Source organism: Eutrigla gurnardus (assembly GCF_963514095.1).
Source record: "Eutrigla gurnardus genome assembly, chromosome: 18".
NCBI lineage: Eukaryota > Metazoa > Chordata > Actinopteri > Perciformes > Triglidae > Eutrigla > Eutrigla gurnardus.
The window spans coordinates 1514284-1530825 of NC_139929.1; the positions used below are offsets into that span (position 1 = coordinate 1514284).

The window sequence follows — 16542 nt, forward strand, 5'->3', positions numbered from 1 at the left end:
CATTCTTATAAGATTTAAACATAATAATATAGAGATAATATAATAAAAATAGAGAACCGTTTAATAATGTGAGGTGACGATTCCCACCACTAGTATTTAACTTCATTAATATATATATATATATATATATATATATATATATATATATATTTATCACACCATGAGAGTTGTAAAATCATACATAACAATTTCTTTGAAATACTTTTAAAAGCATATCGATATTTTTTTTTGTGCCAAATACACATAAAGCCAGGATAAACTCATCACATAAATGTGTCATTGCTGATATATATTAACAGAAAGGAGGGGATGAAACAGTGAAACATGTCTTTATTATCCCAGAGTGAGTCGTGTCGTTTCTATGCAGAACTCTTCATGAAGCCATCAACGATGACTAAAGTCATAAAATGACACATTGTCTCACCAAGAAAAGGAAGAATGAAACTTTCCCTTTTCATGAGAAAAAAAGAGACGATGATGAAAGACGACTGCGTGTGAAGAAGAGAGGAAAACAGTGACTCATCAAAATGACCACTGACTCAGCTCATCTGCTCCCTAAGAATGAAAAAGCCTTGAATGTTAAACAGACACAACCTAAGTGATGAGACACAGTCTGGCCAGATCACTCCTTTATGACTCATCCAAGCGATAGGATTTCATTCATAAAGAAGGAACAGCGTTGCTCCGCGCTGGAAGTCATGCAAAGGGTTTAAGATGGATCGGGAAACGGCGTGTTGAAGATTCACTTCGCGGTGGGAGGTTTACCCGATGACATCATCACCTCCACCTGCAGAGATTCACTTATCTATGCTTCTAGAATCCCCAACAACTGGACCGACTGTGGGAAGAAAAGCCAGCCTTCAGGCACTCGCTCGCTCTTATCAGCGGAGAGATAGTCATCAGTCCCGGGGGGCGTCCCATTTCTCTCTCTCTCGCCTCCTAATCTCCTCTTTTCTTTCCACTTTCCCCTTTGTGTCAAAGATCCTTTTAACTGCTCTTTTCCTGCCAACTCTCATTGTGCCCAATCCAAAATTAATCCGCCGGCGTGGCGATGAAGTAGTCCCAGGGAAGTGGCGGCGGAGGGATAAAACCTCGTCTGTCTGCAGCAGGAAAGCATGGGCGGCCCACACCGAGAGCTAGGATGCAAGGTCTTCATCACGTCCTGCTTTTATTTGCATAAAGGATGAATCCGCGGGGAGGATGTCGGCCTGGATGGTTAAGTGATGGACGCATGAATATCATCTGAGCAACAAACAAAGCCCCGCCCCCAACAGGTATGGTGTGAGGGGGGTTGACCCCGGTACCAACCAAAGGGTTTACAGGTTTACAGGTGTGGGACGGCGAGGAAGAGGAACCTGGAGGGGTGTGGTCTATGAAAGGGTTAAGATAAAGGCTGAGGGGCTAAGTGTCTTTCTGTGACAGCCGCCAGCTGCATGCAATAACCCCCCCACCACCATCACCAGCCCTTTACAGCGATGTCTGCTGGGCGAGGATGTCCGGTAACAAGAGAGGCCGGCGGTCAGACGGCGTTTTACACCTCACTTCCTCTGGCTCTTCCTCCTCTCCGCCCCCCCCCCCCCCCCCAGCTCCTCCTCGCCACGTTTAATCACCTCATACACACAAGAGACACGCAGCCTGTAAAAAAACCTGTTGCAGTGTTCAGTAATTTGCTATGGATCCACACACACACACACACACACACACACACACACACACACACACACACACACACACACACACACACACACACACACACACACACACACACACACACACACACACACACGGCCTGTTTCTCATTACCCAGCATGCTCGCCGGGCCTATAAGATATGGATGGACATTCTTATTTTTTGTCTCGCGCCTCAATGTGTCACGGGGGGTCGGATTAAGAGCCATCATGCCTCAGGGAGCCCTCGCAGTGTTGCCGTGGCAACTGGCAGTGTGTACTACGAAAACAAGAGTATGGATAAGGCATGTTTACTGAAAACAATAAATTCCAGCGTGCTCGTATGGAGAGGAAGGGCTGGGTAAGGCTGGTTCTCTGATGAAGAACGGGTCCAGAGGCCACGTTAACGAGCCAAAGATGGGAAACACTCAAATAACGGAACGCACACTGAAAACATGTGTCTTTAAGGAAATAAAAGGGAGCATAATGGCATTAGCGTGTTAGTTTGAAGGCCTGTCAAGAGAGCGTTCTTCAACAACGGGAACCCATCAAGAGGAACAAAGCGGCTGACGTGATGAGCAAACGCACTGGGGCCTCCCTTTCAAAATAAAAGCAGTATGACACGATCCTCTAGCAAGAAAACAAAAGGTAATGAAATGAGTATTTCAGCCAGATAAAACAGATTAATGTCAAATCTCTACGTCATGGACATTTCAATCTAATAAGAACACATTTTTAAGATCTAATTTCTCAGAATGGCGTTGTTTCCTTTAAAATCATGCAGCTCTCCTGCAGTAGCACAATCCAGGCTACAACCCATCGTGTGCCAGTGATGCTGTGATTTTATCCACATAAAGGAGGGTGAGTACGTAATCCTTTGTGGGCAGTCTTTACGAGCCACCTCACACATTTTTACAGCATGGCAAACAGACAGTAAACACGCTGCGCCTTAACGCGTGATTAAGACACAGCTAATTAGATGGCGGACTGTAAAACTGTGAGAAGAATCGTAAAAAGAAGGGAGCTGAGAGGAGGGATCAGGTAGGAGCGGCAGACGTTTAAGGCGGCTGACAAATGACGGAGCTAAGGTTTCTTCTTTCTGTGGTGAAAATGTAAATAGCAGACTTTCTATGTTTACCACCATCCATCCATCCTTCTCCTCCCTCTCTTCTTCTGCTGGTCCCACGAAACAGGGGTCAGGGTACTAATGGAGGACCTCATGGCCCCGTGCACCCCCCCCTCTTATAAATCAAGCAGGCTTCATTGAGAGTGGCAGAGTCCTCTGATGTCCCGGCCATGTCTCATTTCAAAGTCCTGCTGAACGCTCACACGGTTCCACGTTTACTCACTGGGCACCAGGGAGTGTGCACGTGAAAAAAGAAGGTAAAGAAAGAGAATGAGTGTGAGGCAAAAGAAATTAAGGAATAGAGAAGACGTCCCGTAGGAAAGCGGGGCCTCTAAAACAAATGTTTATTTAGTAACTATGCTGCTTAGACCTCTCACTTTAAAGCGTGGGCAATAAATCACATTTTTTGGGGGAAAGTCTTTACACAACGTGAAGTCATGTAGACGTTCTCCGTTGCACATGTTCAGCTCACGAAGCATCTATAGAAGTGCAATCAAACATAATCCCCCCCCCCGTATGGTAAATTGAGGTGTGCGTTCTCTAGAAGGATGAATGATGGTTGAGATAATGCCATTCTGTGGTTTTCCTGCATTCATCACGACGCCAGATGAGTTACATATGGATGTTTAAAATGAATGTTTTCCTGACTACGGGTTTTTGTTCCCGTCTTTTCTACACATCATCCGAATGACGCTCAGAGCAGCTAATCAAAACCAGCGACATCGACACGCTGAAGCATGCACAACGGGGAAAGAAAACAATACATTTCTGTGCAATCAATAGATTTTTTGAAAAAAAGCCAAAAGTTACTGAAAGGAAAATATCAGCGATCCCTAAATTGAACCTTGAGGGACACCTTAATCTGATATTACTGGGATAACCCTTTAAAACTCTGCACAACCTAAGCTAAAACATGTTTTTTTAAAGATTCTCTCATCTCACTCCAACACATCTGTTTTGGTAAATATGTAGCTGATCAGCGGCTGATTAGCTTAGCTTAGCACAAAGAGTGAAAACATCAGGGAAACAACTAGCCTAGGCTCTTTTCAAAAGTAACCAAATCTGTCAAAGACCACCTTAAAAGCTCATTCATGAACATGGAGTATTATGTTGGTTTAATTCATAAAAACAAAGAGTAAAAAAACGATGATTCAACATAATATGGGGGACTATTTCTTGGTGAGCAGCAGTTTCAAAGACTCTAGGATCCCGGCACAAAACAAACAGTTCAAATTTGCATTCAAACGCATAAACTGTGCAGTTGAGGATACAATACAGTATAATTTGTAACATCACAAGATCATATTCCAGATAAACGTACATGAGTAAGCCTCTGAGCCTGTGGAAGCTGTCGTGTGCAACAGGACAGCTCAGCTAGCTAAAACATGCAAAAGTCAATCTATCTCCAAAAAAAAAGAGCAAAGCTGAGCATCTCCTGTTTCACTTGCCGCTGCGTTTTCTCCGTCTCACATGTAGGCAGTAACAGTGTGGTTTACTCAATCCTTCCTTATCTCCTTTAAATGCAAAAGGCTCGGCCTGGATTTGCATGTTAAAACAGAAAACAAGCTGTCAAGCTCGTGACTTTATTTACAAGAGGAGGATTTAGAAGATCACGAAGATACTGTTATGGAGGTGGGCAGACACACACACACACACACACACACACACACACACACACACACACACACACACACACACACACACAAAGTGTTTACTTAAACGGCAGGAGTGTGTGACACCTTAGTCGTAACTGTTGTTAACCCCCGATGTGGCTGTTGTTTTGAGTGTTTCAAAAAGTCTGCTGTTTGAGGCCTGAGAATGCGTTAACGTCCAGATGAGAGGAGGGTGGTTGTGGTGGGGGTGGGGGGGCAGTTAGGGGGGTGTGGGGGGCAGTTAAGGGGAGGGGGGCTCAGACAGACAGAAAAACATTCCCCAGTCGCTACGCTCATCTCCATAACTCAGTACGCAGCCGGAGAGCAGTGATCCTAACATGGGACATTAACGACCCCCCCCCTGCTGGAGGCGTCGTTACCTGCCGGTGAACAGTACGGGTCATTTAGGGCCCAATTTGTGGCCGCCGTGAACCAGGGGCTCATCTTTTCGCCTCATGGTCGCAGTTAGGGTTAAATAAATCACTTGCAGTAGCTCGGCATCGGGCGGGGGCGGGGGTGGGGGGGGCGTCCCGTCCCGCCGGTGAAACCCGAGTCCAAACGCCTGTAATTTCAAGAAACTTTTAAACTAAAAAGACCCGTAATCACATCGTGTCCGACGGGAATCAAAAACAACGTTTGCACAACAAATGGCAGTCGGAGGGAGATGGGATTTCATTCAGTCAGGGAGGGGAAAAGAACAGCAACAGAAGAGTATAATTACAAAGCAACAATGTGGCTCATTGTGCAGCGTACATGTGGTTGTTTTCATGTCTGAGAGCTATCCCTGCAATTACTGTCAAGAGAGTGCGATTTTGCTTTTTCGGAGCAAGATTAATTCTCATAAAACTTCTTAACCGCAGGACGTGTGTCACATATCAAGTTAAAGGGCTTTTAAAAAAACCCAGAGCTTTCCCCCCCGAGAGTGTTGCACAACCGACGTTGTGCAACTTTACAAGAGAAGAGCATCGGCGTCGCTTCGTGCTCCTCGATCGGTGAACGGCTCCACACACATCGCCATGACAACCGTGTGTAAATCTGAGTGTTTGCTCAACAAAACCTCTCCAAATACTGCCATGTACTGCAGTATATGTTGTGTATTAGGACACTAAAGTAGAATAGGAGACAGTAAAGCTGTTTGCATAATGTTAACCTTCACGGGGAGAAAACCTGATTGTGTCACAAAAAGGTGTTTTTCTCCACAGGTGACATATCTCACATGTTGTCACCGGGAGATGGCAAAGCAGAGAAAAAAACACAAAAACGATTAAATAGCTGCCCCCCCTCTTATCTAAGGGACCTTTTCAACGAGGCGGACTATCACTCAGTATCAAATGACATTAAGATAACGAGCCGCAGACACTACAAAGGGAGCTGTAGGTAGCGAATTAGCAGCCCGGCCTGCTTACGCCTCCCACCGAGGGTGATGAGTGAGGAGAGGTGCGATTAGTTTAGAGACCTTTATCCACGCCAGACACACACACACACACACACACACACACACACACACACACACACACACACACACACACACACACACACACACACACACACACACACACACACACACACACACACACACACACACACACACACACACACACACACACACCGTGCTCCTCTTGGCATGGAGGTGATAATGAAGGTAACACCTCTGGTTGCCTTAAAGCAATCAGTCTGACGGCCCCAGAGACAACAACAGGGAGGGGAACGATGCGTTTGTATTCACATAAATAACACAAAATAAAACACATTACAACATGGGATCACCATGACTACCACCAATACAACTTGTGGGTCTCAATCTCAAAGAAGCGTTTTAGGGTTTCCATCTAAACGTGCAGGTAGAGTAACACCATCCGTCCTGCTCTCCTGAGACATTCTCTTCTTTTTTTTTTTACAGACTTAAAAAGTGTCAAGTTACTTTCTAGCACATACTTTGCAAACACACACATGCCAACAGCCTGGAGCGCAGACACAGGCATTTCAGTTTGTGTTGCTTTCATAAGGAGAGCAGTTATCATCTTGTTATCATCTGCTTAGCACAGCACTTGTGGGTAAACACGCCTGCTTCATGGACGGGTTCTCGACTCGCTGATAAGGCTGTAAAAGCATTAGAGGAGCTTCTCCACACACCAGGCCTGCAACATGCATTTCTCTGCTTAAACATGGCCCATCTGGGGAAACGCTGTCCGTGCAGGAGGGATTCTTGCAGCGTTATTTCATGCTGATCATGCAACACAACAATTTTCTCACTCTTTTTACACAATGTGAACACTTTCCTATAAAATGTGCTGACAGGCTCCGCTCTGGGGATTCTCCTCAGTGGTAAAAAACAAAACAGAAACATTGTTTCTGGGAAGAAATGCTGCAATTGATTATTATAAATGTCCATTTTCATTGCTTTTTACGCCGCAAACAAAGTTCCATCCATTTCTTGTTTTGGGGTCAAAAGGCAGAAATCTCCAACCGTACAGATATAATGGTCTGCATTGTGAGTTCCCTGTGATCTGGGTGAACCGACACTTAACCTGGTGTGGAAACAGTTTGTTGAATAAGAGGTTCATCGATTGACGGAAAACTGTTTCCAAAAAAAATAATTAAATAAATATCCTAGATTTTCTGTCCAGATAAGACTTTTATCACCAAATATGATCATTATTTTGACATCCTAGACTCTGAATTATGAATCTTATTAAAATAGTAATGCTGGCATGAATAAGAGGATTAAAGGAAGTGTGTGAGTGAGTGATTTCTTTATTTTCCTTACAGATTGAGAGACTACATGTATTTAAAGTGTTAAATGTGTGAGAGAGGGCTACGATGGAGTGTTACAAAGCGGTACAACCTCATCATCCATATCCTGTTAAAAGTAAATAAGAGAGTGTGTGTGTGTGTGTGTGTTCCCCCTTCATGTCAAGCCTTCATAGACATGCTGACGTTCCAAGGGGCCACTTGGAGCTCTCAACACATCCCCTAATGGGCAAGTTCATGTTTATTCTCCCCACATGGACCCGCTTCCTCTGGTGCACAAAGAGGAAAAAAAAAACTTTTTTATCTCCTATTTTCTCATTCCCCCGTCCTCATCAATCTCATGTATCCCCACTCAATCAGTTTCCTCTCTCTCTCTCTGGATCGTTTACCACCTCTCCCTCCCTCCTCCATCATTCTTTCACTGCACCTCTTCTCTGCCGTCACACTCTAATCTCCTATTCTGAAAGGTGTTTCCTGAAGGGGGCACGCCGGCAGACGGGCGGGAGTGATGGATGCTTCACTCTGTCCTCTCAGGGTGGGAGACAGGGTGAGGAGGGCTCTCAGGGTGGGATACAGGGTGGGTTTGGGTGAGGAGGGTGGGAGACAGGGTGGGTTAGGGTGAGGAGGGCTCTCAGGGTGGGAGACAGGGTGGGTTTGGGTGAGGAGGGTGGGAGACAGGGTGGGTTTGGGTGAGGAGGGCTCTCAGGGTGGGAGACAGGGTGGGTTTGGGTGAGGAGGGTGGGAGACAGGGTGGGTTAGGGTGAGGAGGGTGGGAGACAGGGTGGGTTAGGGTGAGGAGGGTGGGAGACAGGGTGGGTTAGGGTGAGGAGGGTGGGAGATAGGGTGGGTTAGGGTGAGGAGGGCTCTCAGGGTGGGAGACAGGGTGGGTTAGGGTGAGGAGGGTGGGAGACAGGGTGGGTTAGGGTGAGGAGGGTGGGAGACAGGGTGGGTTAGGGTGAGGAGGGCTCTCAGGGTGGGAGACAGGGTGGGTTTGGGTGAGGAGGGTGAGGACGCATTTGTGTCCAACCAATCAGCTTCCAGTGACGGCGACTGGCAGCTATGGGCGTGGCCTCAGGTGTGTGTGATTATTAACCATCATAATACTCCCGTTTCTTTCTTTGCAAATAAAAACAGTGCAAATAGGGAGTGTAACTTAAATATAATATGCTTTGTTTTAAAACATAAACAGATGAGTATACTATATTTATATATAAATATATGTTTACTATACACACTAATAACAGATATATGAGCTATAGTCACCTTGCTATAAATTACATATAGCTGATCTTTAATTACATAAAAACAACAGATGAACTTCAGCTCATTCCACTCAGCTGTGACATTATTATTATTATTGCTTGGTGTTTATCTTTCACAGCTTTTGGCTTGTTATGGTTTGACCCACATTTCCTTCACAGAGGTGGGAGTACGGCAGGAAAACCAAGGACACACCGCCGCTGTCCTCACTAATGAAGCCGGTGTCCTTGTTTAACCAAACACTGACGGTTTAAACGTCTTCAGCGTGGTCGGAAACCTCCGGATGTGCCGCGTCGATGCATATTAGGCCCCGCCTTTCCTCCACACCGTGATTTAGGATGCGTCCAGGTGACGCCGGCACATAAAGAGGAGTCAGACGGGAGGAGATGCTGAGCCGACAGCTGCCCGGTCGGGTAACACTCCTGCAGGACCCCCCCTCCCCGTCTGCCCCCCCCAGGCGGGAAGAAAGACTTCAAACACCAGCCGGTGCAGCCTCCACCCCTCTCCTGCTGTTCCCCTGAGCTCCATGGGGAATCTCTGAAGACCATTCCAGCAGTCACCACGCCATGAATCAGTGCCATGTATCCTCTCACTGCCACCGTCTCTTTATCACTCCTTCTTCTTATATATAGAGTTTACAAGTCATCTGAATGGAAGCAGGAATGTGTGCACCATCATTATCCCTCCCCTGCAGCCCTGTTCCTCCATCCTGTACGTCCTCAGTGGGAGGAAACACACCAGGGGACGGGGTCAGATCTCCATTCATGTGTGTGTGTAGGGAGGATGGGGTAACCTGGAGGATGGCTATCTGTGAGGCTGGCATAAGGCACAAGATAACAGGGACGAGTCAAGGGAGCATGTGACCAAATGGTGTAGTGGTAAGGTAAGCTCTGTGAAGGCCTTTTCACAAGGGGAGGGGGGTCGGAGGACTACTCCAGGACACCAAAGAGACCTGGAACTATTCCCAAGGAATAAACCCATGAAACAACATAATCTGAAAAAGTAGGCCTCATTACCTGAAAGCATGTCTTCAACACGTTTTAATCCCCGATACACCACGTTCAACACGTCACATCCAATCAGCCAGAGTGCAGACGAACCCAAGCAGCCCACAGCTGACAATCTGGGAGACAGCCCCCCCCCCCCCCCCCCCCGGGGTGGGGGTGGCTCAGCTGAGGACATTACTGCACGCAAAGCTGCCCCTGCACACACTCCAACACACACCAACACACACACAGAGTCTGGTGGCAGACAACAGTCACCCTGTCATCTTCGATTGCGGGCGGCTCATGTTGGACCAGCGACACCTCGCCCTGAGCCCGGTGGGCCTCGCCCCCCCGGAGCCCCGCCGCCGCCACAGAGAGGGCTTACTGAGAGTTACTTCAGCTCTGCAGAACAAACACAGAAATCAGCCTGTCTAAAAAAGAAAAAGAAAAGGCTAAATATATCCCATTGCCGCGGCCTTTAACGTGTCCTTGTAACTGGCGGACGTCCACGGAGTGCGTGCAGATTTAACCGAGCAAAGCTGATGACCTTGAGAGAGGCGGGAGTAAACTCTTTCTAAGTTCACATTCAAACACCTAAAAATAAACCTGCTGCTAAATACGGGAACCGAGACGCTGTTAATCATTGTTAGCGGTTTGACATATTAATCCAACATGCTGCGACTTCTCCCTGAAACCAGGAACATGTTGACAAACATCTTGGGCTCCGGGAGCGAGCGTGGGCTAGCGTGGCGAGCCGGCGGCTCACATATGTTTGGCAGATGGCACGGCGTAGATGGCACATAAGGTCAGAAGGAGCACTCAGCTGTATATCTCTCACACACAGGCCTCCAGGAATGTCTGCACGGCCACGGATTATAGCGGCGACGCTGTGGCTTCATGTGGAGCTGCTTCTGTGTTTGCACTCGTTGATAAAGAGCAGACACACTTCTAAAAAAATAATTAAACCAACACCTCGGCTCTCCATGATTAATGGAACCGTCCCTTTAACGGGTAAATCATTCTCTTTCACTTTACGTTAAACACAAACACTCCATTCATGTCCAAACTCACTGGTAATGTTCCTTTAACACTAACGGGGGAACATGAGCCGGTTTCATCAACTCTTCCTGTTTAAACTTAGCTAGAACACAACAAGTTGTTACTGAATATTTCCACATATAAACTGCTCTAATGTTAACTTGGTAACCAAAACATCACTTTCTCCATGTTTGCATATATAAACTAGAAAGATCCCTGTTGTTTTGTGTGACCCTCCCTCTCCACACTAATTGGCTGGAAGTTGTCGTCACAATTAACAATAAGCTCCAATGTGTCATCATATCAGACATTTCCGTCATTTTCATCAGTGGTGATGTACTCAGCATCCAACACCATAAGTGTTCTGCTGTGTGACCCCTCGAGGGCCAACCAAAGGTGTTTTCATAACGGGCATGCAGCCATGCAGCCGACCTCCAAACATGCTGCAGTCCACTGCAGCGGGATGCCAGCGCGGCCGTGGACAGACAGACGGATGCACGCTCACTCACGGACGACGATTGTGTCATTTCTGCTGCACTTTTTGCCGCTACAGTGAGTTTGGTTGATTGCTATGAATTGAACAGCGCTACATTATATTTTCTAGCGACACAGAATCATTAATTTACATTTTAATGGTGTAACCCAAGTTAGTCCATTTATGAAACTAGTAAGGAGTGACAAGGAGAGGGATGTTGAGGTCACATGACGTCCCCCCCCATAAATCTGATCATGGATTACCAAACAGCGAGTGCGAGCCATGCTGCGGCCGAGCGAGGCGAGCTCGGAGGGAGGGAGCGACCCGTGGTCCTTCAGCTTCAACCAGAACCACCTGCAGCCTGACTCGGATCACTATTTATAGTAAACATGCTTAGCATTGTCAGGAGGGCTTCTCCTCGACAGCAGCATGATTAACTGATCACATTACATCCTAAGACTTCTTTGGGTTTCTACCCATCCAACACAGCAGCTAATTAAGCTTTTATTACACTCCTATTATAACTTCTTGATAAACATTTACCAAATCTAAAACAAGATCCCAACATTCCATTCACATGATTGGATGACTCAGAGACACAGAAGTCTTCCTCCACATGACGGGCAGCGGGATTTCCTTTCTGTGCTGCTGATCTTTATCAAGTGTTCTGGTCTAACGGAGATAAACCGCCGTGGATTCCCACAGAGACGTACGATAACTCCCACCATGCATCACTGTGCATGTGTGTGCATGGAGAAGCAGGCTTCATCACCTCTTCCCATCAGATTTCTAACTGCACAGATAAAAGTGCGTTTGCATGTATGACTAGTCACGTGACGGATGGATCCGATCGATTCCCGACCTTTCCAGGTAACTTCCACAGGCCTCGTTAGTGGGTCACCCCCCCCCCCCCCCCCCGACCAAAGTCGACCAAGATGTGAACGCCTTCAGGCCCTATTTTGTTGAACAAGTGTTGGGGTTTGGGGGTGTGCCCAGGGTGACCCCCTTATTGTTAGGTGCTCCCTTTGTGGCCATCCTCCTCACTGTACTGAGGGGAGAAAGAAAGGCTTCTCTAACAGTCGGTCATGCCCCAGTGCTCCTGGCAACAACAGGGCCGAGGAGGAGACCTGCCTGGCCTATATTGGCTCCCAGCTAGTGGCGGCGGCGGCGCTAGCCCCCTGTCAGCTGGCCCATTCAGGGACCGGGCTGCCCCTTTATTAACAGCTTTGAAGAGCGCTGAATAAAAGGCCGTCCTATGTTTTAGGTGATAGAATGTAAGCAACTGCTTTTCTGCTTGGGCAACACAAGACAAAGCCTGCTTCTGAATATGGGAGTACGTGGGAGAGAATGACGGAGGGAGGGAGGGGAACGCCGAACGCCTTTTTTTTCTTCCAGGGATTACTTTGATGGAAGGAGAACGAGGCCAAAGCTTGGAGGAAGAAATGCAATCAGTGGTAATTATCACAGGTGGTTCTGACGCCCCGGTGATTCATAATAAAGAGCTGAAGCTTCTCTGTTAATTAAGGATGAGGAAAGTCCCCAACAACATGGCCTATATACACTACATGCTACACTTCACTGACCCGGGATCAGCACAACCTACAGGGAAGAGGCTGTTTACTGTACGCCGGCAACAAGGGGCGGCTTCATTAACAGCATTTACAATAGATGTTCAGTTTGATGTGTTTTCATTTATAGTTTATAGTTCAGTCCATTACAATAACTTGTGTAATCCACACTAATAAAGTTTGTTAATAAGCTGCAGAATATTTCTATTTGGATGTTTCTTCATCACAGAATGTTTGTTGTATTTGTATTTGTAAGAAAAGCAAACAGACCTTTATCCTTCTTATTATTTATGGAGTTTGTTCATTTCTCAGAGCATCAAGACTGGAGTTGCATGTAAAACCTTTTGTGTTCTATCGTATGCATCGGTGTATGAAGTGTCTGTAAGCAGCTTCATGCAACAGCCAATCAAACTGCTGCTGACTCCTTCATATCTGGTCAACAGCCAATCAAACTGCTGCTGACACCTTCATATCTGGTCAACAGCCAATCAAACTGCTGCTGACACCTTCATATCTGCTATTAAAATGAATGCATCAATCTGATGCACTTCAAGAGCACTGAACCACTCTATGCTCTCGTGTCTTGGGCTCCTAAAGTACTGTACTTGAGTACATTTGTGAGGTTTTTGTACTTAAGATGAGTATTTCCATTTTATGCACCTTGATACTTGTACTCCACCACATCTCAGAGGGACATTCTGTACATTTAACCTAAAGCGTGGTAAACGAGGCGGAGTCCTCGTTCTAATACGGGTGGATGGGATGCCGACGTCGCTACAGATGAGGACGGGGAGCAGGTGCTCCGTCCGCGGGCGGAGGAAACACGGCTGGAGTTGACACGTGTAGAAATATTTTGGGCTCTCTGGGAAACTACAGTGGAAGAAAATAGACCTCGACGGGCGACCACAGTGGAGGTGATTCATGGGAAACACTGGATCTATATCTTTCTACCATTTTCTGCAAACGTGCATTCAACAGGTGTGACACTCAGCCTCCCTTCATATGCATAGGAGGACACACACACACACACACACACACACACACACACACACACACACACACACACACACACACACACACACACACACACACACACACACACACACACACACACACGCGTACCTGGTCATGGCTTGCTTGGAGGGTGCTCCCAGTGCCGTGGAAAGTCATTTGCACAGGGGAGAGGGTCAGATAGGTCACGAAATCCTTACCACTCTGTGCATCACTGTACTGCACCTAGAAGAGGGGGGAGATAGAGGCGGAGTGAGCTCTCTAAAGTCAACACAGGAAAAGATCAATCACAGCAACGAAGGACGAGGGAAGCGGAGCGTCTCGTGTTTTTTTGGAAGTGGTTGGCTGGAGAGTAAATCTTGCATGTCTAATTGCCCCCACAAAGCATTTGTGGACAATTACTCCACACCATCCAGAGATGGGAATGGATGTAAGGGTCTGTATGTGCGATTGAGTGGGGAAGGGGAGGGGAGGGGGCATTTAAGGGGGTAGTGATGACATCACTGGCGACCCCTCATCATGCAGAGGTTAACTCTGCAGGCATTCCTAAATGCTGTGCAATCAGGGCTGTTATGACATGATGCTCCTCTGGGACGGTCTGCCTCCGACATCCAAGGGCTTCGGGTAATATCGCCGGCCTGTCTGCCCTACTTCTCACTGGCTCCGTGCACACGCCTGCACTGTGCATGTGTATGTACGTGTGCATGTGTTGGCCTGGCCTACTTATGCCGGGACAGCTGCGGGCGTCTTCATCATAAAAAACGGCATAAATAACCATGAGAACAGAGGGAACATCACCGAGTCAGTAGGTAGCAAAGCTTTCTCCAATGTCAAACAAGCACTTTCCAAACATTTCCAGGTGCATTTCCATGCTTTTCCAGCTCCTTCCAGCTGTGGTAAACTCCATATTTGTACCAATCCAATGGTCAGTATTCAGTCTACTTATTATGTCACTTGTTCATCACATTAAATGAGATGTTATTGTCCTCTAAACAACCAACATGATGTTTGGAGACAGCGTTTTACAGAAGGACCACAAATGAAAGGAAAACTAATTCCACTAACAGATCCACAGAAATATAATCACCAACTATTTTCATCATCTGTTCATCATCAAAAGGCATTTTTCATAAAGAAATGTCACAAAATGCTGTTTTCAGTCCCTCAAATATGGAGATCTTCTTTTCTCTGTTCCATCATAGATGTCATCACATACAACACACATTTCAAGACCTTTATTCTACATCCAAGCACTTTCAAACCTTGAAAACACCACATTAAAATTCAAGTGTTTTCAAGGATTTCCAGCACCTGTGCTTTAAGCTACTTCTATACAAATGGACTGCTCAAATAAGGCAGGCATCATAAAAAAAGGCTTTCAGAGCCAAGAAGATACCGGAGTCACGATGCATAAATCACCTTTACATTCTTTGGTAAATCAATAAATCTTCTCTATAACAGCTAATATTCTGGAAACATTAAAGTGTTGAAGGGTGTGTTGTGTGTGTTTTCCTTTTGTGTGTATTTACTTCCTTCACTGGAGCAGATTTTACCCAGAATGCAATCCATCGGCTACACACACACCCCAAACGTGTGCGTGTGTGTGTGTGTGTGTGTGTGTGTGTGCATGCAGGCATACGAGCAGCTGTATATGGTCTGTGACTGAAAGCTTCCAGAGCAAGCTATGTGCGTCTCTCTGAATGACTTATGTGTGTTAACACGTGTGTGTGTGTGTGTGTGTGTGTGTGTGTGCTCCACCCGTCCAGACACACGGATGTCAGCCTATTAAGACACAGACCCATCGTAACACGCATAACACACCGAGATATGAACACATGCACGCAGAGATGTGCACAAAGTGTGTGATGTGACACACACACACACACACACACACACACACACACACACACACACACACACACACACACACACACACACACACACACACACACACACACACACACACACACACACACACACACACACACACACACACACCTGCTGGTAGGAGATGGCTCACAGTGATAAATTGTGGAATGCTATCTGTTATGTGTATGAATGATGAATGTAGTAAAGTAAGCCGTGGAAAAAGCCTCCTCTGACAAGTTAATCTCCAATAAATTCTCCAGACTTGAAGGAGAGAGGAGAGAGGAGGGGAATCCTTTTTAAGGAGAAGAATATAATTGTTTGGTAACGACAATCCCATCTCAGGAGTCTGAAAGTGAAGAAACGTGCGATGAAACTTATCTTCTTGTGCTGGAAACGCTGTTCATCGTGCATGGATGCATCACATTTCTAACTCCTCCCATTGTGAGTGTACGTGCACGTATGTTCAGGATATATATATATATATATATATATATATATATATATATATATATATATATATATATATAAAAGTATCTTTGATGTGAGGGGTCAAAGATCAGGCGGCCACAGTAAATAACAATGAAAGTTCTCCTTTGATTAAAGACATGATCTGAGTAATTTAGTCGGGAGAAATATGTGTCTTTGAAAGCTTTACGAGTCCAGTGTTTGATGTTTGTTTGGATTGGCAGCGTTCGGTGTGAGAAATCAAGGAGGGGGGCGGGGCTTTGTCTAAAGTAAACAAAGCATCTGACCTATAGGATTCCTGCAGCTGGTTCATCATCATCATCATCATGGCCGGATTTTAAACGTCTCCTAACTGTTACACATTCTCTTCATTCCTCTCCGAAGCTCTCCGTGGAGACAGGACCCATTCATCAACTTCCTCTGGAGGCTTCCTCCACCTTCTAGACGTGGAGATGACAAGCGCTCCGTCCTCCAAGTGGAAATATCTCACTTACTGTCCGGACTGCCGTGAAATCGTGTATCCTAATGAATTTGGTGACACCTTCACATCTCCTCTAGTGCCATCTTTAGGACAAACATGACAGCTTGTATGGATTTAGTCCAGAGCCCCCCGAGCATGGAGACTTTCAGTCCTGTTTCCCTAAAGCCTCTGACGCCCGTCGACACACTGTGTG

General features: G+C 46.3%; 1 protein-coding gene across 1 annotated transcript in view; it reads right to left on the reverse strand.

Moving 5' to 3' along the window:
• stau2 (staufen double-stranded RNA binding protein 2) overlaps positions 1–16542 on the reverse strand; it is a 71025-nt gene that overhangs the window by 8600 nt on the left and 45883 nt on the right. Inside the window, exon 13 of the mRNA XM_084033136.1 lies at positions 13646–13759. Within this exon, the coding sequence (XP_083889262.1) occupies positions 13646–13759 (114 nt within the window). The remainder of the gene's footprint in view (positions 1–13645; positions 13760–16542) is intronic.